This window comes from Fistularia commersonii, chromosome 20 (genome assembly GCF_037954325.1).
Source record: "Fistularia commersonii isolate RoL2024-O1a breed Wild chromosome 20, RoL_Fcom_v1.0, whole genome shotgun sequence".
Lineage (NCBI taxonomy): Eukaryota > Metazoa > Chordata > Actinopteri > Syngnathiformes > Fistulariidae > Fistularia > Fistularia commersonii.
The window spans coordinates 10927401-10951749 of NC_141303.1; the positions used below are offsets into that span (position 1 = coordinate 10927401).

At 41.5% G+C, this 24349-nt stretch overlaps 1 protein-coding gene across 2 annotated transcripts; it reads left to right on the forward strand.

Moving 5' to 3' along the window:
* Positions 1–3892: 3892 nt before the first annotated feature.
* Positions 3893–7318, forward strand: hlx1 (H2.0-like homeo box 1 (Drosophila)). Of its 2 annotated transcripts, XM_086167082.1 has the most exons (4): positions 3899–4611; positions 5064–5240; positions 5340–5524; positions 6537–7318. In XM_086167082.1, the coding sequence occupies exons 1-4, from the start codon at positions 4167–4169 to the stop codon at positions 6885–6887; spliced, it is 1158 nt and encodes a 385-aa protein (XP_086023208.1). In that variant the 5' UTR covers positions 3899–4166; the 3' UTR covers positions 6888–7318. The 2 variants fall into 2 exon arrangements, with proteins under 2 accessions (XP_086023206.1, XP_086023208.1); XM_086167080.1 differs by having other exon boundaries at positions 3893–4611; positions 5064–5524.
* Positions 7319–24349: the final 17031 nt, after the last annotated feature.

Here is a 24349-nt window from a genome sequence, read left to right on the forward strand (position 1 = left end):
GTCAAACCAAAGTGTATATGCTCACAGCCATTAGTATATTTTGGGTTTCAACAAATTAAAATCCTAAATACGTGTGGAGAGGATCTTTATTTTATCAGTTTATTGGTAGGAACTCCACTCTGGGTCAACTGGAAATGACATGTTTCTCACATGTAGTATATATTCTATGCTATAGTAACTATTTTTTCCATTCAACTTAATTTCATAGGAGATAGACATAAATGAATTGCTGTTCCAACACAACAAAATACGGTGGCAAAATACTGTGATGCTTTGTAAGCGGTATCATACTTCTTCATAGTTCTTTAGTACTCTACTGTACGTGCAATTGTAATCGTGTGGTAATTTTATACACAGTATCAGGGTGTGAGTAACTTCTCCGCTTTGAATAATGAGCAATAATGAGCTCATGAAACACAAAAGGTTTGGAACTTCCTTGAAATTGTATTGCTCAGCTCATGCACTCAGTTACATTTTAAAGATGGCTATCATTGTTGATACTGAAAGTTAACCTCATAAAGATGACAATTAAAAAAATAATTTTAGCACATCTCCACCTGAATTACAATGGATGCATTCACGGTAACATAAACAGGACAGTCTTGTTTTGGATTGACTTTAGACACATCCTTCAGTTCTTTTTTTTCTCTCCCTCTCTCTGTGGAAATGATGGCAGTGTGCCATACAGAAGGCTGTGTACAATGGCCCAGGTCCCATTAAATCTGCGAAAGTTCCTTCCTAAGGCAAACATTGCCAGAAATAGTAATCTTGGCTTGAGCTTCAGCCTTACAGAGGGGAGCAATAATTCTCTATGTAATGATGGAAATCGTTTAATTCTGCCCAGCCTCTGATCCAGAAGGGCTGCGGTCCGAGGCGCTCATTCAGCTTTCCTCCACCTGATAAGGCTTCCTGAAAAACACACAGCCAGCAATCAGGCGACAACAATAGGCTCCATCAAGCACTCGACTTCGGGTAGTCAACACAGCAGTGCTTTGTTTCCCTCCACAGCGAGCATGTGACTGGCAAATGTTTTGACATTTAATTTTCATGATGTTTATACAAACTTGGATCGTTGCAGAACCTATGGACTCTTCAGCTCATTGGAATGACCAAAATAGAGCTGACGTCAATTCTGTATGCTGTTTGAGCCCCTTGAACATTCCACTGAAAAAGAAACTATATTGTTTATACCTACACACACACACACACACACACACACACACACACACACACACACACACACACACATTTAAATATAATAGATTTGATGGCATGAGTCAAACTGTTAATCATTAACCAACATACCTGTTTTTTTATCTAATAGACAATAATACTGTGGAAAACAGAAACCTCTTCAGTCCATGTTGGGACAATATTTATTTAGGGCCTAATTTAGAGCTCATTGATCTTATGACTAAGGTACTGTGCCCTCTGAAGATGAATAAAGGATGCAGATGTTGCCAGGTCATAAAAACAGACTAATTATTTTTTTTCATGATCAATTGTATTGTTAGTCTAGTTACTGAAATTCAGTCAAAGCTGCATAAATATAATTTTGTTAACTAATTTTTACTTTTATGATTTATTTATTTATTTATTTGTTTGTTTGTTTGTTTGTTTATTTTCATATTTTTAGATTGGTGTAATATTGCTTATTTTCCCTTCATTTTGGATTTTGGTCCACAAGTATCCTAACTAATGAAAGAAAATTAGCAAATACTGAATTATTGATGTTTCAAATAAGGAGTATATGAAAACACTGTCCAGGTCAGTAAACAACATAAACGGAGAAAATAACCAAGATAAATAACCTATATTTTTTATTTCTTGTAAAATGTGTGTGCTTTTTTTCCATTGCTTCTTTTTTCCCCCTTTCTATTTAATATCTTTGCACATGCTCCACCACCTCCATTAAAACCTTACAAAACTTGACGTGTATCTACAGATAGGCAGAAACTTTTTTATTTGTCATGGAAAATATTTTTGCTCACAGAAGATGGCACCTTTTACCAATGAGCGTGTATTGAAAAACGGAGCGTCCGGTGAACGCAAAATCTGATGACTACGATTATATTTGAAACGAGGAAGAAAGAAAATGAGGAAAGAAAAATATGTGAGTCTAACCGGACGGAACCACAACCTGGTAAAGTAGGATAAATCCTGTCTGACGCGTGGCTGCACTTTAATGCACCGAGAAACAGATGATCGGCTCCTTAACAATCATGAATAAATATGTCTATTTTAAGCGCAAATGTGTGTCAAAAATCTTCAGCTAAAAGATCGGGTTATATTCGTAGGAAATTTCAGTGGAAAAAAAACGAAACTTTTTTCGCATTTTTTTTAACAGGAGTGTCGCTTTTGAACGTAAAAGGCTTCCATGAAAACAGTCACATGAGATTTCTTCAACTTCATTCCCAACAGCGAAAAAATTAACATAGTTCATCTTATTTTTTTTCATTCACCATTATAGATAGATATAAGCTACAGCTTTTCTTGATTGCATCATTTTGTTTCTTATATCCCTTAGAAATACACCGTAATTAAGTCATTTTTACACATCTATGTCACTTGTGGTGACTAGCGTGTGAATTTGTGGTTGTAAACAAAAAAAAAGGTTATAATTGGAAAGAGCTGCTGGAAATCAGCGCTCCTTGGAGTTCAGATTTACTGATCCGAGGCCTGTTTTTAAACGCTTCTCACTGCAAGACGCTCGCCGGCACCTGAAATAACTGGAGGCGTGCTGCGACCGCCACATCCTCTTCCCTGGATTGTTTTGACTGCGTTGATGGAGGCAAACCTGCATCTCATTTCTAATTTTAACCCGGAAAAAAGTGTCACTTGAAAAAAAGAAAAGAAAAAAAAAAAAAAGAAAAAAACAGCATGATAGGAGGCAGTCAGGGTCATCAGCACTTCCGCCCGCACGAATCAGGACTAAATGAGGCTTCAGAAGCCATTGTTTGGATCCATGCAAGAGAAACACGCGTGGAGGTGGAGGGGGGGGGTCACTTTGCGTGACGAGAGGGGGCACCTGCTTCAAAGGGAGAGGGTGTTTTCATAGGATCTATGCGTTCATATAAATTTTAACACAAAAACAAACAAAATAATATATCAGGTAATATAATTTTCAGCCCACCCATTTCACCCCAGGCGCACCGGGCCGAACGTGTGAATCCCTGACTGCCGGGCCGGAGTGGGTCTCTGGCCTCTGAAGTTAATTGTGTTTTGGTTTTTGAAGGGAATAGATTTCCTCTGTTTATTATGAGCGCGGGGGACGGATTTGCGTCACCGTGCAACTTGCAGGTCGAGATAAAGTTGCACAAATATTGAAAAGGGGAAGTTCTAACAGTCATTATAAAGCCACCCGCCCCCCCTCTCTCTATCCCCCACCCCTCGCTCCGGAAGAAATAAGGATTTCTGTTGTATCCTAAAATACCGAAGCAGGTTCTATTTTTGCGGCCGATCTAGCAGGAATATCCGCTCATTTAACACGAATCACAGCCCATCAAAAACAGGATGCGCTGCGGCTAATAGACGCCCCTCCTGCGGTATTTTGCTCCTAAATATCACGTGGTGGGACTACTTTCCTTGCGGATTTGTATTTGTTTATTGTTTTAACAGCGCTCATAAACTGATCCTTTAAGGAAAAACAAGAAAAAAAGCCCGCACTTGGCAAGACTTCCGCTTCAAGATGTTTCTTCTTTTTTTTCTCCTCACAAATAAAAAATAAACAAATAGATATGTAGACTCTTTGAAACTTTATGAGTGTTTTTTTGTGTCGTGGTAACGACATGGAGGGGGTGGGGGTCTTTAAGTGATCAATCTATCATCTCAGGAAATTTTGCGTGTGTCTGTTAGTGCGTGTGCGTGTGTTGAGAGAGAAAGAGGGGGGGGAGACGTGAGCAAATGCAAAACATCCATTGGCTCAGGAAGCAACCAATCAATGCCAGAGCAGCTTCGGAGTGGAACTGCAGGCTTTGGGTTTCAGAGTCGGGAGAGCGACTTGGCACTTCCACCGGCCGGACCACCACCTCTCTGTTCAAACCCTTGACCCCTTCCTCCTCCTCCTCCTCCTCCTCCTCACCCCCGATCCCCTGCTTATTTGCATGTCTGTCGTCTAAAGAGATCAAGGCACCGTCGAGACACCAGAAGTTGCTCCAGGCACCGGGATGTACACGGCCGGGCTCAACCCCTTCTACGCCTCCGGTTTCAGCCTGTGGTCCGCGTACTGCGCGGGGGGCTTCGCCGTTGACACGATGAAGAAACCCTCGTTTTGCATCGCCGATATTTTGCAGGCCAGAGACGCGGAGAACATCCCGGGTTCTTCGGCGCTTGTGGTGCACATGGGTCCCCACCGTTCGCAGGCCCACGGCGCCGGCGGTTCGCCGCTGCGCCCCGCGCCAGTGGCTCACGACGCGTCGGTGTACGGCGGTGCGCGTCTAAGCCCCGGGCCGTCGTACGCCAGACACGGACTGCAGCTCACCTCGGTGGCCAGAAGTACGTTTAACTCCCAGCAAGCCCCGCCGCCGTCAAGCAAGGACCTCAAATTCGGAATTGATCGGATATTGTCGACGGACTTCGACCATAAGGGCAAAGACAAGTCTTCGTTAAGAGGTGAGCGCGTCCGTGTTTATTTCACGACACGTAAAAATAGACGTGTTGTGATCGTGGGGGGACTCCCCGGCGGTCCGGCCGAAGAAAACAACTGCTTTTGTTTTCTGTTTCCCTTGTTAAAGTGAAAGTGAGCTCAATAATCATACTTGTTAGGGAACTGAGACAAGTTTCATAGCTCATACACCCAAAAGGGTGAGTTGGGTTGTTAAAACACAAAACGGCCTCAGTGGACCAGAGCATCCTGTCTTTTCAACCCTGATGCCAGAGTCTGAGATGAGCCAGGAGCTGCAGGAAGGCTCTCCATCAGTTCACCGCTTTCTCTTTTTTTTTTTTTCAAACTCTGTATTTAAAGCCAGCACCCCGAAGTAAATAAAAAACAGAGCATTCACTGGACCCTCACATACCATTTCCCGTGCAGACCTTTACTGACCAAAGCCCGTCTTCTGTAACAGATCTCACATCCATTGTCAGCTCCGGCCGTCAGTCAGGGATCCACATGCCCATCCAGCCTCCCACCGGCCAGTATTTCTCTGCCATGGACACCGGTTTGGGTGACGCATCCTCCCTGATGGGGTCACACTGCGGCGGCAGGCAGTCTGGCCAACATCAGTTCCAGGACACTTTCCCAGGTAGCTGCTCCATGCCGGAAGGAGGACAGTGGCCTGTCCCGAGAGACTTTTTTCTTCTCCGTCTTCTAACCTCCCACGTCCCACTCTTGTTTCCCTCAGGCCCCTACGCGGTGCTCACAAAAGACACAATGCCACAGACGTACAAGAGGAAAAGGTCGTGGTCCAGGGCGGTGTTTTCGAACCTTCAGAGGAAAGGACTAGAGAAGAGATTCGAAATTCAGAAATATGTCACCAAGCCGGACAGAAAGCAGCTGGCAGCCATGCTGGGCCTGACCGACGCTCAGGTGAGATAGCAGATGTCTTTGCCAACACCAGGCCGGACTATCTTCTCCTGGCATTTATTTTGTTTTGTGCAAACCACGTGGCTAAAGCCAGGATCTCCACTGCCCCAAATACTCATTCATAGGGAATCAATAATAATTTCGATTTGATTTAATTCCTTTTTTGAAACCTTAACTATTCACTACTCATTTTATCTATTTGTATGTGTTCTGAAACTTTTAAATCCATAAGTCTCATACCAGGCCTAAATGCTGCAACAGCAACTATGCTCGATTGTTTTCAAACACCATAAACAGCATGTTGAATTCAAAAAATAGAAATAATTTTACTAATCAGAGAATGTCTGTCGATGATTGTCAAACACTGAGACAGCAGGACCAGGGTTCCTCTCGTTTGAGGCGGTCGCTGCGAGCTCAAACGAAATGTGAATGTTTTAAATTTGGATTTCAGTTTGAAGTTTCACTTATTTATTTTCTTATTTTTTTGGATTTTGTTTTTGTTTTTTCTTTTGAATCATTCCAAAAGTAATTTTACCAGGCAAACACATAGAGGTACTTATGGTTTAAAAAAAAATCACATGAGTTCCTCTAGGCCTTTAGCAGATGCTGTGCAAGATGAAATTTATAGAAAAAAAAAAATCTAAATTATTTTTCACCTCTTTTTCAAAGACACAACTTGAATTAAGTGCAGAAGCTTTTTTGACAGACAAACCCATGTTTCAAAGTTTCAAAAGTGTATGTACCGTGCACACACACACACACACACACACACACACACACACACACACACACACACACACACACACACACAATTGAGAATACTAATTAATCCTCCTTTTCGTTGCTGCTTAATTTGAGCCCTGAGGGTTAAACTGTGTGTACTGTGTACGCTGCAGTGTGGTTTTGGGGATGAGCAGTAGTGTGTGTGTGTGTGTGTGTGTGTGCATGTGTGCGTGTGTCTGTGTCGTAGTGGTTTTTGAGCAGTCCGGTGTGTGTCCCGTGTGTGTGTTTGCAGGTCAAAGTCTGGTTCCAGAACCGACGCATGAAGTGGCGGCACTCCAAGGAGGCGCAGGCCCAGAAAGACAAGGACAAGGAGCCCGCGGATCAAACCCCGGAGGCCGGCGGGGACGCCAAGGAGCCGCCGGAGTCCGAGTGTGAGAGCGAGGACCGGAGCGAGTGCGAGTCCGACGAGGCCCCGGATGACAACCCCGGACACCCGGATCTTTCCGATCACAACCAAACCGGCGTGATCATGAGCGGCGGCGGCGGCGGGCCTGCAGGAGGCGGCGGCGGCGGCGGCAGCGGCAGCGGCGCGGAATCCGCGGCTACGGACACGGACACGCCCGTCGCGCAGTTACTCGTATGAAGCAGACGCATGACTTGAAAATCCAATCGGAAAGACTTTAACGGCGGGAAAGACGGCTGGCGTACGCTTGAGCTCGCCAATTCGCCCGGTGTTACGTGAAGTCTCATCGACTCATCTTGAAAACAAGCCCAAAGACGAAATGAGGCGTTGATATGAATCCACGGACGCGAGGAACTGAAGTCCACGAGTGACTCTCCGTTTCCATGTCACCGGCACCGCGGTGTGTGTGAAGAGCTCCCTCCTCACCGGTGGGAAGTGTGCGGTTGTGAATTTTAATTTAGGTTATGAACCACTCGTTTCACCTAATTAATGACTGTGTATTGTCTGGATATAAATTTATATATATATAGAGATAGATATGCTGTTTTGTTAAAGGAAATTATTTGCACTGAAAAGCTATTGTAAATAAAATGTTTCTTACTTTAAAAAAATACTGCGTATTTTCAATACATTGTTGTCACCATGATCAACGATATATGTATATGTATATGTATATATGTATGTTATGAGTGGTGTTATTAGTAATCATAGATGATTTTCTGTCGATCTTGATGAGACAGTCAAGGAGGTCGACTTTTACATTAGGCTTGAGTTGACAGAACTGTTCCGTGCATTTTGCATTTCTTTCTTTTATTTTAAATGTTATTTAAAGTTGAAAGGGCTACGTCGATCCCTGTTTGGCAAAATAACAGCGTTTTTTGCCTTTTTTATCTATTTCATTTCATTATTAATTTATTCATTTATTTTATTATCATATGAATTACTATTTTTGGTTATTTTCTAGTTCCAGTAGGGGAAACGATCCACAAAGTAAACACATCATGTGTATTTGCCTACATATAACCTTCAAGTCAGTCCAACCTAGTATGACAATTTTATCATTCTTGCCATTATTCGTTAACTTGCATTCTAAATGTAAAGGTTTTGAAATAAATCGAAAATAATGAAAAGAATATCGAGCAAATAATATGCGATATATATAATAATATACGAAGTTGGGATTCAGGTAATGCCGTCCACAAAACGCGACCGGCGTGACGAGTTCTGTCTTGGGGGGGGGGATTTATAGTTTGTATATATTAACCGGCTCCACATAGCAGGGCGATCTGAATGAGTATATTTCATGTTTCCAGACGCAGATACATTCTCCATCAACAAGATCCCGTCCATTTATAGTGCTGCTCCTCCTCCTCCTGCTGCTGCCTCCTGCACAGTTGCAATTTTTGATGCTCCATCTAAAACATCAGGCCTGCTCATCTACCGAGGGGAAGAGTGGTGTTGAAAATGCCAGCCTTATCACGATGTTAAACCAAAAAAGGGGAAGACATGAACTTTTTGTTTCAAGAAAAACACCGACAGTGACGGTAAATATAAAAAAGTTACTCAAAATAACAAACCACTAAAATCAGCAGTAGGATTATTCCAAGGTCTCTTATTGTTGAGCTGCAGAATAGCCAATATATTCAATATACAGCCAATGGCCTCATTGTGTGTGTGTGTGTGTTTGTGTGGGTGTATGTATTTGTATGCAAGAAGATAGAGGTTTAGTTATAACACAGACAATGTTCCCATGCAGTGAAACAGGATATTGTGTACATGCATGTTTGCAATGAAGCATTTATGTTTTTTTCAGCATAAACTTGCAGACATCATTAATCACTCTTCAGCTATGAAGTATTATGTTGACGGAAGAAACGAATGTGAAGGAATTATGATTGAAAACTATTTGCTGCCTCCAGTTGAAAAACTAAAACTAAAGTAGCTTTAAAAACTAGCAGTATGTAAGTGGAGCGCAATGCAATTAACTACTTAGTTTAAAACTATCAAATATATATAAAGATTTTTGCAGTACACGTTAGAATGTGCTCAGTCCATTGTTCAGTTGAATAAAATCTGCATGCAGTAATGTGGGAGTCATTTCAAGTTTCAGTAGTTAGGGGTGGTGCAGATTATCCTTGTTCTACATCTGCTTCTCCTTTTTATTGTGGTTTTATTGTATAAAACTGACTAAAATATGGAAGATATAAAAAATGTATGTATGTAATCAAAATGTGCAGCGCTGAATCAAGGTGAAATGGAGTAAAATCATAAAATCCCATGCTTTCTCCTCCCCGCCACAATAATAATGTCATTTTATATATTATCATCTCTGCTAAAACTATCCACCGAGTGGAAAAACATGATATACTGTCATGTGATGATGCCGAATAAGAAGCCTGGACTTTATTTCTCGTTCAGGAAATTGAAAGTCTTCTGGTATTTGCTGTCATGTTAGCAGCAACATAGTGAGTGACCCAAACCCGGACCACCATATACTCTCACTACCACGGGGTCCACTTTCCTCTCCTCCGGAAAGAGGACTGACCCCCAGAGAGCGGCAGTTCTTTCCATTCGGGGTTAAAGCATCTTGAATTTCACTTTTCATTTTCCCCTCCTGGCCGTACCTGCTTGTCTTTTGTTTCTTTTCCATACTGTATGTGAGATATTCTATCCGGTGAGCAGCTGACCAAACTCCAGCTGAGATCTGAGGGTTACGAAGTGGATGACACTCATCTCCATCTTCACTTTTAATTCATGCTGGACCAAAAGTTGTCAGAGTTATGATGGCCAGTTTCCATGGAAAACAGTAAAAGCTTCAAGCACTTTATCAACCTAATATGAACTGTTAAACGATCACATATAAAATGTCTGGGTGGGTTGAGTCTCGACTTATGGTTGAGAAGCTATAAATTACATTAGTATTTGCAAATGTACAATAACAATAACAATCCAAACGCTTAACATAATACTGAGAGGCCTTGATTTGTGAACTGTCTTAAGAACTTTTATGACCAGGATAGGAGAAAGTCCATCTGGCCTGTATTTAATGTCAGCCTTTCCGCCTCCATTAAAAGCTGTCCTATACGTCCTTCTTGGCAACCTGGGACAGGACAACCCATAAAACAAACCAGCCTCGCAGATTTGCCAATATTTAACGCTTTGAAAAAGTGACTGCGTAAAACAAATGACCTCTGTGAGAGCAAAGGGGGAGGTTTCTGTCTGCAGCGGCTGAGGGATTAACGTGACTAAAAGCTGTGACGTCTCCAGCACTTTGAGGTATTATCTGTGAAGTTGTTTGATAGGCTGATGGAGTTTCTCCTCTGTTTGCCCAAATGAGTCCACGGCCCTGATGGAGGAGGGCGAGGGGGGAAAAACATGACAACAGGATTCCAATGGGGCCTGAAAAAACGCAGCTGATGCAGATGCGGATGCTCGATTTCGGAACTCTGCAACTGCTCACAATGGATGGAGATGAAGATGAGGATGGTAATGTCATATTATCGCCACCATGACGGTTCTGGGGTGATGATGTCAGCATCTCAAGAATATTTCCATGAAGTCAATTTTTACACCTCATGGAAAGACATTTTCGCAGCAGCTTTCATAAAAGATTTATTGTATGTAGAACAGGCAGCGATTTGGGTTCAAGTACATACACATCAGTAGGTACACTCGGGTATGAAAATCTTAACATTTTAAAGTCAGGTTTTCTAAAAACTTGTACAATGAAACATAAGTCTATTTTCTTCATTTTTTTAATTGATCCCATTTTTTTTTTTTTTGTTGAATAAAATATCTTTTTTTTTTTTCCAAAGGTGACACAATAAATTGTTATTACTGCATGTGTATGCATTTTTGCCAATTCACTGTGGAAACTGGACCAGTGCATAATGCCACTGTGATGAAAGTAGAATTTTACCTTGCTCAGCTAAAACGGCTCCTGAAGGCCCTTTTTTTCAACAACTTTTTTTGGGGGGTGTATTTCTTGTTGATTTTAGAGCAAATCCCAGCATGTAACATTATATCTGTATAAGGTCTCCAAATTTAATCTGAATGCAGCCCTTGTCTACTTTTTTTGGCCTTGCTTTGTGCTTTAATGAAGATATGTTTTATTCATTTGACGTTAAAATGTGGTACATAATAATAAAAAAAAAGTCTTAGAGACATTGGTGTTTCATTTCCAAGTATTTCTATGTTGAGCTATAATTTCCAACTGCATTTTAATTGCTCAAACAAGAAGTCATAACACTCCCACTGAACTCCAAGGTGTCAGTTTGCTTTAAAAGTATTTGTATTCGTTACAGTATCAATGGAGCATTTTATTTCATGTAACTGCATGGGTGTGGACCTTCTGGAGGTGGTTCTAGAGACTGAGATGGGATGGGCAGGATCTTCTTTACTAAATGAGCTCTGAATCATCGGCATGAGAGATGACTTCCTTCTAAAACCAGGAAAATATTATTACATGGTATGACCCTTTAATTTGATAGCAGGCCAAAATGTTTCCAGCCTCCCCTGCCATTTAAATTCAGTTCTCTGGAAGAACAAGAATCAGGAACTTAAATCCAAATATGTTTTTTCTCGACCATAACTAACATGTGAAAATGAGGCATCGACAAAACGGTCTACCGTCCACTTCAAGTTGATCTGTACCTTCAGTAAATGTAACTTTTGTGTATAAATCACAGTTTTTCTGAACACTGTGTACAGGGACTGCTCTACAGCTGCATGCATAGCTAACATGTTCACCAACACTGAAAGCTGAGCCCCTCATACAGAAGCTGTCACCACATATCCAAAAAGCCGCATTATTGAGTGCTTTTTTAACATTGTCGCAGTTTCCAAGCATCTTGGCATGGCTTCCAAAACCCAGGCCCTTGCCAGCAGTTGGGAGTGGAAGAAAAAAAAAAAAAAAGACAACTCAAGTTAGATTTAAAGATGTGTTTCTCTTGGAAGCCAGGCTGCGCTGCCATAAACCAAGGGAGACATTTTCATGCTCCACATTTTTCATGGTTTCTCTCTGAGTTTCCTCCCTTCCTTTCTCACTCCACCTTGGCTCCAGAGTTACCTACTGCTGCACTGGCTGCGGACCACAGCCAGCGGGGCACTGTGCGGTGGCCAGTTCCTCCCTTTGGTCTGAATAGAAGCCCATCCCCCCACAAGAAAAACTGCTTCTGGTTGTCCTTGGATGGCTCTTACAGAGGAGAATCCCTCAGAGAATCCACCACCTGGACAGCACTACTTAAGCTCTCTTTCACCACATTTCTCAAATATTGCGCTACCTACTCACTCGGAGCCGATGGCCAACAACAATCAGTTATAAGCTAAGAGTCCTCTGACCTACCGCCATGTTTTTAATGTGGCAATGAAGGAACCATTTTATTGCAGACTGCAGACTGCTGTCCCGAGCCAGCCCAGTGTGGTGCAGGCTGTAATTTGTGAAGGGTGCAGAGGTTTGGTATTAATTAGGGCCGTGAAATGGCAGCAGGCCGACCGCTTGCCCGTGTCCATAGAGGCCGAATTCACTGAGTGATGAACATGCTGGGAGGGGGATTATGGCCGTGCTCTGGCTGCCTGCTGGGATGTGAACACAAAAGGGAGGATGTAAAAAGCACTTTCACATGACCTGTCATCAGCAGCAAATTTTCACTCTGTTTTCTGGAAGCGAGTAAAATTGCCTGTGGCTTTAAATCGGAGCGAACGCTCGGCCTGAGCGACGGAGAGAGTTGTCGTTATGTGCGTGCAAATGAGAGAGTCCCTCACATATTCAACCTCAGTGCTGGTTTTAAAGACCATAAAAAGTATTATTTTCTCCGTAATGATAATATCATTTCGTGCGGTTGGATTTCAGGGTTTATGTACACATTTCTAAATGGAGATACCTCCAAGTAAGGTTAAACTATAACAACAGTCGTGCAGAACCTGACATGATGCAACCGGGTCACCTGCATGGCCTCTATGAAGATAAAAGTTAAGTCTGCTGAGTATAGTCTGAGGTTTCCTCATTTCCCCTTTTTGGTGCTTATCATGGCTCGCAGATGCAGTTTTATGGAGAACAGCTACAACAAAACGACAGTAAGATGAAGTCTTTGGCCACCGCTTTTGTCAAATGACTTCACATGCCACCTTTAAAAATTCTGTGTACCAACTCCGATGTTATCTTTCAAATGTTTCCCTTTAACATTGCATAAGCAGAATAAGTTACAACTAAATATCTGTTTAATGAATCATCCTTTCCAGAAGCGGTCATACTGGCAAGAATACTGAAATAACAAGAGAGATGAGGGCAAAGAGCAGTCACCCAAAAGAGACATTTTCATATTGGCACATGCATTTCGAAAGAACATTAGGGTCAAATTCAGTCATCTTTTTGCTTAAAATCTGCAGCATTTAGACCACCCCAAGGTCCAATCTCGATCAAGCGTGCCACTCATTGCTCATTGCTCATGTCTCCGCTATCTGATAGCGCCCCTTATTATCTGACTGTGTGCTGCAGCATTCGACCTGGCCCACTCTGTTACACAGCTATGTGTGAGTGTGTGTATGGCTTCAGCAGCCTAAAGAACACACACTTTAGACAGATACTGATGGATCGTCAAGAAATTCTTCTTCACAATTTTGCTTGTTAGGGGAGGAGAGGGCAAGCACTGGAAAATAAATAAAATGTCACTTGGGTTTGTCTTGTTCTTGTTCCAAAATAAACAAGAGCCCAGCGCGGCAGAATTACAGGGACTGGTGACTTTTATACAGTTCCTTTGATCAAAACAGTTTGGATAGAGAAAGAACCACATGCTAGTCACCACAGCAACCAGAGGGGAGACGCGCAAGTGAGAGTAAACAGGTGATGTATAGAAAACACTGTTGGGTTTCATATCCTTATTTCTCCACTTCCTCTTAACTGATTTAGCAGACAGTTTCAGATGTGGGTGAGCGATCATAATTACGGTTCTTATTTGCATCAGTGTGGTTGCAGTTAAGTGATTTCTAAGTGCACCGCTGTGACACTGGCATAGACCTGATTTAACAAGGATCAGTCGGTCATAAAGCGACGCAAGTTTCTCGTTTTGGTATGAGTCTAAATGCCTGCATGCGCAATGTTTGCACATATTCGAGAGAATGAGCGAGAGTGTGAGTTCGAGCCCTGTAACCCACATGTGCAAGGGGTGAGAGTTCAATTCCTGCAGGGTTTGTTTAGGAATATATGACACTGCACAGCTGGCCTAATCATCTGTGCATATCGGACTATAAAACTTTACTGAGCGTCACCAGAGCCAGCTGCCTTTATCAGAAGAGATGGAATTATTCCCGCTTTGGGCGGACGGAGGCCTCGACCCCAGATCTGCTGCTCCTCTCCCAGTGGCCCTCATCACGAACAACTCTATTCAAGGAGTGTTTACATTCACAGCAGTTGTTGCAAATATGTGTACAGTTGTAGAAGGGCGAGCCACTACATTGAGCCCCAGATACTTTATACGCAATGAAACCAAAGAATATCCTGTGGCAAGAAACTCCATTTCGCCTCGTTTGAATAGACAAATGAAAAAAAGTGGTATAAGCAAAGACATTTGAATGTTGAATGAAGTCTGACTGAAACTACTGGTCATTACTAAACATGCTTGGGTTTACAAATAAACAAGCACTCACACATAAAAACGCTTTGTCAAGTGAACCGCAAGGTACTTTGGTCGATAGAATAATACTACCGGTGTGGACCGTCATATGGTCAAAATCTCGCTCCATTGAAAAAATAACATATGCAAAATACAAGAAAATACAACTAGGCACTTTGCTGTCATTTTTTCTTTTTACTGCCAAAGATCTTAAAGGTTTATTGAATTCTAACAACAGCAGACTGGCTATCGTCATAGTTTGCAAATTGTTGATTATCTAAATTGTCTAATAGTCTGAAAAAATATCACAGACGTAGCCCATAAAAAGAGCGTGGCGTAAAAAATCGTCCATAAAAAGTTTCCCTTATTACGGTTGAGCGAGAGATCCCGATCATCACTGAACTTTTCCCTTCCCTGCTCTGCTCTGACACGCCACTGACCTCAGGCTCGACATCCATCAGGTGATCATTACAAGTTCGAGGTCACGACCTGCACACTCCAATAACCACACCTCTGCCTCTTCCTGCGGTAACCCTGAGTTGTATATGTACCCTTTCCTTCCCCTTACACAAAAAAGGCATCAGCTTCATAATGTTTCCCTCGACACCAGCTCATGGATTGAGATATAAAGTGATCCCGTCTGACTGCAGGAAACGCTCACAGGAAATAGAGATGCACTGCACCACTTTGGTTGCCACCTCGGGTTATATATTTGGAAGTTTTCCCCTTTTTTTCATGGGAATCCCCTACGCTCTATCAGTCACAGAGTTAATTGTTGGGAGTTGGAAGAAACATGCATGCAGTGTCATGTAGCTGGTTGTGGCTGCAGGGAGGGATCACTTGCACCCTGTCACCCCCGCACCCTCCTCCTCCAAACAAAAACTCATGTGCGGAATCCAATTAGTTAATCTCACTCTTGACACACTTCCAATTGTTTGCTGGCCAGACAAACCATTCCTCCACAGATCCTCTCATAACAAGCTGTCAGAGAGGAGAGAGGGAGAGAAAGTGCGAGCTGCCGTGAGTGAGGCTATTGATTATGAGCATTAAACACAGAGGGAGACATCTGGCTTCCATTACATTCTGTGATGTGAAGCAGGAATCCTCAGCAGCCGGCAGCACAGGCCACACGACGTACAGACACATGCTTCGCAGCCTGTAATTAATGCCCACGGTATAGTCAGGAGAGTACAGTTGATGCAATGTCATGCGAAGCCGAAACACGTTTATTGTGGATTTTCCATTTTTCAAATTGTCCATTTTATCTTGTGCTGTCCAACAAGTGGATGACTTAATTTAACCATTCTGGCACTGGACCATGTGCCGAACGTAGTGTACAAGGCACTTCAAAAAAATCCGACGTACTGTGTGAATCCAACACGTGTGGTGAAACCTGGTGAAATGATGACATGTTTTATAAACACCGACGCTAGATATGATTACATGGTGTATCTAAACCTGAAGGATGCTGATAAAGTGCAGCAAGAAAAATATTTAATATCATACAGAAGTAACACCGTGTGTTTAACTATAAACAAAAGCAGCTGTAAGACCAGAAGAGCCCGATGAGAGCACAGATGTCTGCCAAGGCCAGCGGTCCGCTCTTCAATAATCTTTCATCAAGATCCACACTAAATCCTACACATTTATGCATAATATATAATAATATCACTGTCAAAATGCCAGATTTGCTTCATATAGCATGAAACCTCCCCAATTTCAAGGGGTCTTTCATGGCTTGTGTTTTTTAACACATGTTGTTACTTATAGTATTACAATTAATGACTACTTTTAATTACTATCTATTTATTATTTATTCATTAATCACACATTATTTATTTATTATCATTATTATTATTATTAGTAGCAGTAGTTGTAGTAGTAGTTGCCATATAGTAGCTACTATTACCAGTTAAATGTAAACTAAAATCTTTACTTGATTTTCCAGTAAATGTGCAGAAAATAGTAATGGTAATCTTAATACTATTATAATAATAATAAAAAACATGGCTAAACCATTGGATTGGTGGATTGGTTTACTTCTTCCTTGATACATGTAATGTCGTTTGCCTGGGATAAATAATCTGTACTTTTATAAATTTGCTTCTTTTGTTACGACAACAATGTCACTGAGAACAATGACAAGTATAATTTTGCAACCCGCTGGGTTTGATTCTTGGCATCTCTATGGTTATTATTTCATCGCAACAATTTCATCCCACATTGTTTTTCAAAACCTTGCAAAATAAATTAAAAGAGTTTTGCTTGCTGCTTAGCACTCCACATACACAATTGCGCAGGGAGTCAAATTGCCTTTTTGGCCCATCACCAAAAGTGTATTTGTGGAGTTATCAAACACTTGTGAATTTGACCAGAGCGTCTGGATTCCCGTGCACTAACATCCAGTCTCATGGTTGTCTTAAAACAACGACCCTACATCTTTTACAGACCTCTCTATAAAGATGTATAGTAACACTGATGTTGCCTTCTTTGACCGAGGCTGTAAAGAAACTAAAGTGAAATGCAATTTGCCACACTGCTCTTTTACTTCCAAGGGTATTTCTCCCACTGGGCCAATTACTTAGAACACATGGTCTGACTGATGTTTTTGCTATTCACAAACTCAAACTACACAGGAAAAAAATAGAAAAGACTCACCCTGCAATATCACTTATCAGTGTGGCAAGATGGGGATTATTGACTTAACTGGTCTAAACATCAACAATGAGTGATTAAAGGCCCCCTTTCACACTGGGTATTAGGTATTCACCTTAAACTAAGTATTATTTATTCTTCAAGACAACAATGCAAGACTGGAACCGCGCCGCGCTGTCATGAAACAATGGCGAAACAAGACGAAAAACTGTTGTGACTTTAATGCGCTTGTTTGGAGTTGCGTGGGGGTGCACTGATGAGGTGGGAGAAGGTCATGCCACGCTTGTGAGTAACACTAACAGTGTTAAATCACCTCTCGGACTAAAACTCATCAGACAGTGAGCACACAAAGACATTGGTTATGACCGTGTGACTTGAGAAGATAAGTGTGTCTGTGTGTTTGAGTTGACAAATGTTTAATTGTATGGCAAAAGACCCCCAGATCCAGGGAGCTAGTTCTCATTTTATTCTCAAGTATGCCGAGGAGGAATCTTTACTCCTGTTAGTATTGTATCCATCACTTGTTGCTTTCATGTATACCCGTTTTCTCTATACATCAGACTGCCAGACCTCATCTCCGTTAATGCTGCCATAAATACACCTTTAATATATGTAAATGTACACTCCCACACACACGTTTGTGTACGCTTGTGCACTTGATTCACAAATGTCTCGCGAATATGATGGGCACAAAGTTAAACCACAAGGCAATCATTTACTAATGCGCTCTTCGGCCAGGCTTCCTGGTCCCGTCTGCCGATCCTGATGGATGCTGATGGCTCCAGAGATGGACTGCTGCTGATAGGGAGTGACCAGAGAGGAGCCTGATTAAAAGTAGTGGAGCATGGCACTGGGCGATAACCCTGATCCTGCAGTGATTAATTCATTTTGGACAGGCTGCTGTCTCATTAGGGCCTAACCTCGGCCAGGAACTGCGTATCCAAATAAACCCAGAAACAATCCTGCTTTTATCAGCAAGACTATGCTTGTTTTCCTTTCCCCGACTTCTCTTGTGTGGGCTCATATAGACCATCCTCCCCCCTCTGTCGGTGTCTATAAACCGAAGGTGTGATTCACCAGCCCTGCCTATACTTTGTTTACACAGTTCTGGGTCTATCTTCTTGAATTAATGAGCCCAACAGCACCATTAGACAACTATTTGCCTGACTAATGTGGAGATAATATGAAATAGTGAGAAAAAGTTAAAATAATCTGCCCTTTATTTGCGATAACATAAACAGCAGCGTTGTTTTAAAGGATGATAACATTAAATATTGGGCCAAGGGAGGAGGTAGTTTACATTCTCACTGGAGTAGTCTTGATAACAGGCCAGAGGGAATATGAGCCCCTTTAAATGTGTGCATTAGTGTAATTTATTGGGCTTCCCTCTCAGCCTAGCTGTTCCTCCAGCTCCTTTTTACCCAAACAAAAGACAGGCCAAGGTTCCAGAATGGATAGGAGAGAAAAATCACTCACGCTTCATAATCCCATAAAACAATGTCATATTTGCTGCCTAATAACCACAAAATGTTCCATCAGCCTCCTCCCCCTGATCAGGATGAGGTGACTCCTCCAAGCAGACCTGTCTGATTTATTTGGAAATTTGTAAGGAAAGTAAGAGGAGGTGGGGTAAAGCTTGAGATTTCATAATTCCTTGTGTATGTCTGGAAGTCATCCACAGAATGTGATTTTTAACCAATTTATGTCCAGATGGAATGACCCTGGGAATTAATGAGGGTCTGGCCGCGGGTTCCAGCGCTGCAAGGTCAAGTAAATCATGTTTTAGCGCTCCAGCCCTCCCAGCTCTGCTCCCTCTCTCTCCCCAACTCTACATCCTGTGATAACGGAAAGACAAGGGGCCTGAGAAATACCACCTCATCGACACTTGTGTCCATCCAGTAGAACATATTTTAAAGTTTGGGCACCAACCAGCAGTAAAGGCTGCTTTTAGTGGAGACGAGATGCTGATGAATGGGAGTGGTGCAAGAGCTGCAGGATGAGAGGTCGCTTTCTTCATTTCACATTTCACAGCCCATTGTTGATGTTATGTTCGTTCTCTGGAGGAAACTTTTTCTATCTCGGCCCCGGTGTTTTATTGCAGCATCATAGAGGGTTTTTATGTGATTTAGCGGCACGTCCCTTTGAATGAATACGTCGTTGAGCGCATTCACACACCGGAAAAGTTGACATCATTTGACATAATAACATGAAACCTAATCGAGAAACACCCGAGAAATAAGTGTTGCAAATCAGTCGTGTCTTTTAATGCGGGAAAAAAGTTATTTGTCTTTTCGTTTAATAGCTGTTAAAATACCATCATTTTTACACATGTTTAGTGTTTCATTTTTAATAGGAAAAAGAATGACAACATTTTCAAACAACCAGGAAACTGGAGCACAGTTCACCACTCATATAGCGTTGGAGGAGCGCAGCTGCCAAGTCCTTGGTGCCTGTTTTCGTCCTACTGTTGCCAACGATTCACAAAAGTAATTATCTTTCTTACATAAAGTATAATTCATTCATGCATTCATTCATTATGTATCTATAGATGTATACATTTACAGAGGTTGTTGCTCAGTGACTTAGATTATTAAAACATAAATTAGATCTATATACATAGCAGCATGTCTTTGCAGGTAACCTGCTCTTCCTGCATCCTGTTATGAAGTCATTTAATCTAGTCATTTAATGCTTCTCACTACCATTGAGTACTCAGTGGTTGCCAGTTCAAAACTCTGGACTGGCTCAAAACTGCCAAATCTGCCATAGAAGAGCAAACAAAAGCAACTTCACCCCTCCGCCCCCTTTTTAGTTCAACCATCCAGCAAGGGAGTGAAAGGAACAAATCACCCAAAGAATAGAAAGAGATCAGTCGTGATCTTTCTATCTTGAGCTGATTGTAAATTGGGTGTAGCTTTTTGACGACAAAAAGCAGGATTTATCGGGGAACAGTCGCGGATTGTGACACTTTTCAAAGGCGATAAAGCCCCCCAAAAATTCATAGTTTTTAACCCCGTCGTGCATTGTGTGTGTAAGTTCTGTTTTGAGAACCAGCTGAAGTTCCTGTGATCAGAATGCTGCACTGAAGTGAGCACTATGGAACTTTCAACTTGAGCAATGTCTAAACTGAATATTATTAAGTCAACGCCACATTGTTTTGTCTTTTACAAACTTGGATCATCCCAGACAATCACCATGGAGGCATTGTATGTTCTTTGTTGTTGTTGTCGGCTGTGGTGGCCCATTTGCTATTCGATGTTTGTGTCTTATTCAATTCATAATTGTCATCACTATTTACTGACAGCCTCTGACAGGATTCAGATGAGATCTATTCAGATAAATTTTTCGAAACGTTCCCAGCAACTGCAGAGGAGCGGTAGCCTGCTCAACTTGACCAGTAACACTGATACTTGGGTACGCCTTAAGGATGATTCAATACATCAGCGATATGGCAAAGCAGAAGAACTCCCTTCTTGACCATTTCACAACCGAAGTTTATCCACACATTCCTTCCTCCAGCTAATACTTTACCTTGTTTACAAGATCATACTCCCTGTAACAGTTAACTGAATGTATGAATTAGCCCTGGGACTGACAACTCAGAATAAATCTAGTCTGTCTGTGATTATCGCCATTACATACTTCAGGCACTGTTAAAACAAACGGAGCAGTGATGTCAGAAGTCCATGTCGGAGCAGCTGAGGAGAAGCAGTCTCCACACTCTTGGCCGAAGGCTCCAGACAAGCACCTTGATGGCTGTAATTACTGTCACGTCTCAAAAGAGATGAGAGATACCAGGGTCCCAAATAAAACCTAAAACGGTTTTGATATAATGGATTTCTCCAAATTTGTTTAAAAATTCCTTTGGCTATCTGTCCATAGTCTCAAGGAGATGATGACTTGAGCACTAAAATTGCTCCATTCAACTATTCGGTGCAGAAAAGCTTGATAATGTTTAAATCAGCTCTGATGGGCAAATCTGAGGTTTGCATGCTACAATTGTTAAGACTGTTTGTTTCACAAGTGCGCAGAGTGGCTCAGTAAATGTCTGCTATGCGTGTTTACATTCTACCTAATGCACTAAGATGGCTCTGAATCTAAACATGTTCACACAGAGACTCACAGAAACCGCTTGACTTTACTGGCACATTCCTACCAGGCCCATCTGTATAAGTGCAGCTGTCTTCAAACTAAGCAAAGCAGTCGCCAATAAGTCCGCAAAGATATGAATTATGTTGTTTTAAACAAAGGAATTTTTATTGTTTGAGCAGTTGTGGTGAATCACTCACTTTAGAAATTACCAGCACTCTATTGAAAAAATACTAATAACACATGAATAAAAGACTGTAGAACATTTGGCGGTTGTTTTAGTAAATTATCAACGCTGATGAATTTATGTTTGAGAACCATTTTCAGTTTTTATGGGCAGACCTGAAACAAATTCCTCATGTGGTGAATTCTGAGCTCTTTGTTAAAAGTACAAAATAGTACAATCTTGCTGCCTTTGCGTTGAAAAGGAAAACTGTTCAGATATTCACTGGTGAGAAAACATAAACGTGGCCTTCTGAAAATTATTACTACAGTTACACACAATATATGGATATCTGGATAGGATGCCTATAAAATGCTCTTCACCTGAACAAAAGCCTCACCTTCATAATTTGGTTTTGAGAAAAAAAAAATTCTACATTACTTTTTTGAATTATAATTTCATCCCACCCTTTCAAGTCACCCTTTCTGAACTCTGCACACGCGTCAGTCAAAAAAAAGTCTCATCAGTAGGAAGGGGAAGAAGTGCATATCTTAATTTTTCTCAAAGAGGAACAATGCTAATTCTATACTGCACCTCAAACTACAAAATTCAGTGATTAGGAATTAATCCACAATGTAATGAAAAGTGTTTTGCTTTCTTCCAAGAGTTCCTGATGGCTCGTAGTAACTTTAATGTACTTGCTCAGTATGAAACGCGAAAGCGCATTTGAGTGTATACAATGCAGTTCTCAAGTACTTAATTTAATTCAAAGCAAGTATTCGGGGTTGTTTTCATTTCTTTTCAGATTTTTATTTTTCTTCACAGCCCACCTTTTTTTAATCGGCGGAGCTTTACATTATGCCTTTAAGTTGTGTTCTGATAGACTCCAGTGAAGTAAACGCGTCACAGTGGGAGCTGCCACATCCTCACAGAGAGCATGCCAGAAATTCAAAGATGACTGAACGCAGCGAACACTTGAGGTTTCACAGGCAGTTCTGCCTTCCTCTGCACTGCAGAGCTGGACACACTGGGGAGATAACTATCTATTTTTTCTAAATGGGATTAAGGTGCATACAATAACAAAAAAGGAATGAAGGGCCTTGTGTATTAAATAATAATCTACCTGATAGTCCCTGCGTGGTTTCTGCTCAACCAATTTCTGTGAATGGTGGCCGGTTTGGCAATTACCTTGGAGACAGGGAATTCAGGACATATCTGTTCTTCTCCAAAGAGGGATTAGTCATCTGTGAGCCAAGCTACCGATTAAAGTTGTCAGAATAAACATCTCTATTTAGAGACAAGAGTGCCCACAATGGGTGAAGTATTTTGAGTGCAATACAGTTTATACATCAGTGAGCATATTAATAACAAACCCCATGACTTTAATTTGTGCATCAAATATCTTTCCCAATCAACTTATTTTTACATTGACAGACTGTGTATTATGTGGCTTCCTAGTTTTTAGCTATGAAGGGCAAAAGGGAAAAAAAAACTTTCCTTGGCCTTGAAACTAATCCAAATGTCATGAATCAGACAGAACCAAAGGAATTAAATACTGCTGATTTTTTTGCAGTCCTGTGGCTGTGACTCAGGACGTAGAAAGGGAGGTTCAGTCCCCCATAGAGTTCGTTAAAGTGTCCCTGTGCAAACTAAACCGCAGAAGAGTTTTAATTCCAGCATGAATGTGTTATCAGCCTGGTATCACATTATTAGCCTTTGCCAACAGTGAGTTCATGTGTGTGTCAACAGTTCAGTGAGTTGGTGGTTGAGGAAAACATGTCTGATAAACGCAGAATTTTTTTTACCGCTTTTGTTGTCTTTCAGGATAAAAGCATTAGCTGCTGAAATATCCAGTCCTTAACTCCAAGGGAATCTAAAATACGCTGAATTGTGACTTTTGCAGCCTCTCAGACCTTGTTAAAGTCTGCCTACCTTGAATTGAGTCGAGAAGATAACACTCTCCTTGCTTCTTCTCTTAAAGATAAAGAGTAAAAAAGACCTGCCAGCTCTCACCACAGTTTCCTCCCTTAAGAAGCTCTGAGGCAACAGCACAGAAGTGCCAAGGACAAGACCGTGCCGAAAAAAGGCATAAACGGCATTTAATCCCCCCGCCCCCCGCTTGTTTAGACCATCTGTAAATTTGTAACCCAGAATGTCACAAGCCTGAATTTCAACAGCATGTCACACTGATCATGTGAACTGCATTGTATTTTAAGTGACAAGCAGAATTTTGTGGAAAAGTAGAGTCAGTCAGGCACAGCAAAAGACAATGAGCAGAACTGATGTTAAACTAGGGAGAGGAGAGCGAGGAGATCCATCAGCCCTTCTGAAACCACAGGCATGATTTACAGAGCAGGGTTGGTCGCCTGCGTAAAATTAATAATAGGAAATGCGAGGGTAGTCCAGTGAATGGTCCAAGATATACTTTCCCTGGCTCTCCAGATCCTTGGAAAACCTGGGTGGCCTATAGACAAGCTTCCTCTGGTTTCTGATGTTAATGTCATTGCTTTTGCTGGTACTGACCTCCACCACAAGCATGGTTCGGGGCAGAAAAAAAAGGGAGAAGCCGTGATAGCAGAACAGCTCTGTAAAAAAATGCATTTATCAGGATATTTTGTCCCCGCACTGGAGTCACTGCCACAAAGAGGAAAGGAATGAAACGAAGGATGAAGATTTCTAATCTGATTGTTTTCAAGCACTTCACTTTTCCAGAAATCAGAAACCACACCATGTATTATGGTTAGTGGACATTTTGAATTACTTCAACTACTTAATGGTTCCTCCTTACCCAGCCCACAGAATTGTTTCATAGTGGTTTGAAAACTTTGCTTAAGTCATTGAGTTGGATGTTGAGTAATCTGCTTTCTAAACCTACCCTTCACTTCATTTTAAGGCTAAAGTGACTTTAACAAGACATAACTGTAAGGGCAAGGGGAACATATTATTAAAATTAGGTAAATATCCCAACGTCAGCTTTTTTTATGAAAAGGTGTGTCTTCTTTCTTATGTCATTCACTTTTTTAAAGTTTCAAGTTTGGATCATCAAGTCAAACTCATTTTCTTTCCAGTTATGTAATTATGTCCATGATTATGTCAAACTTGGAAAACTTGTTATATTTAAGGTG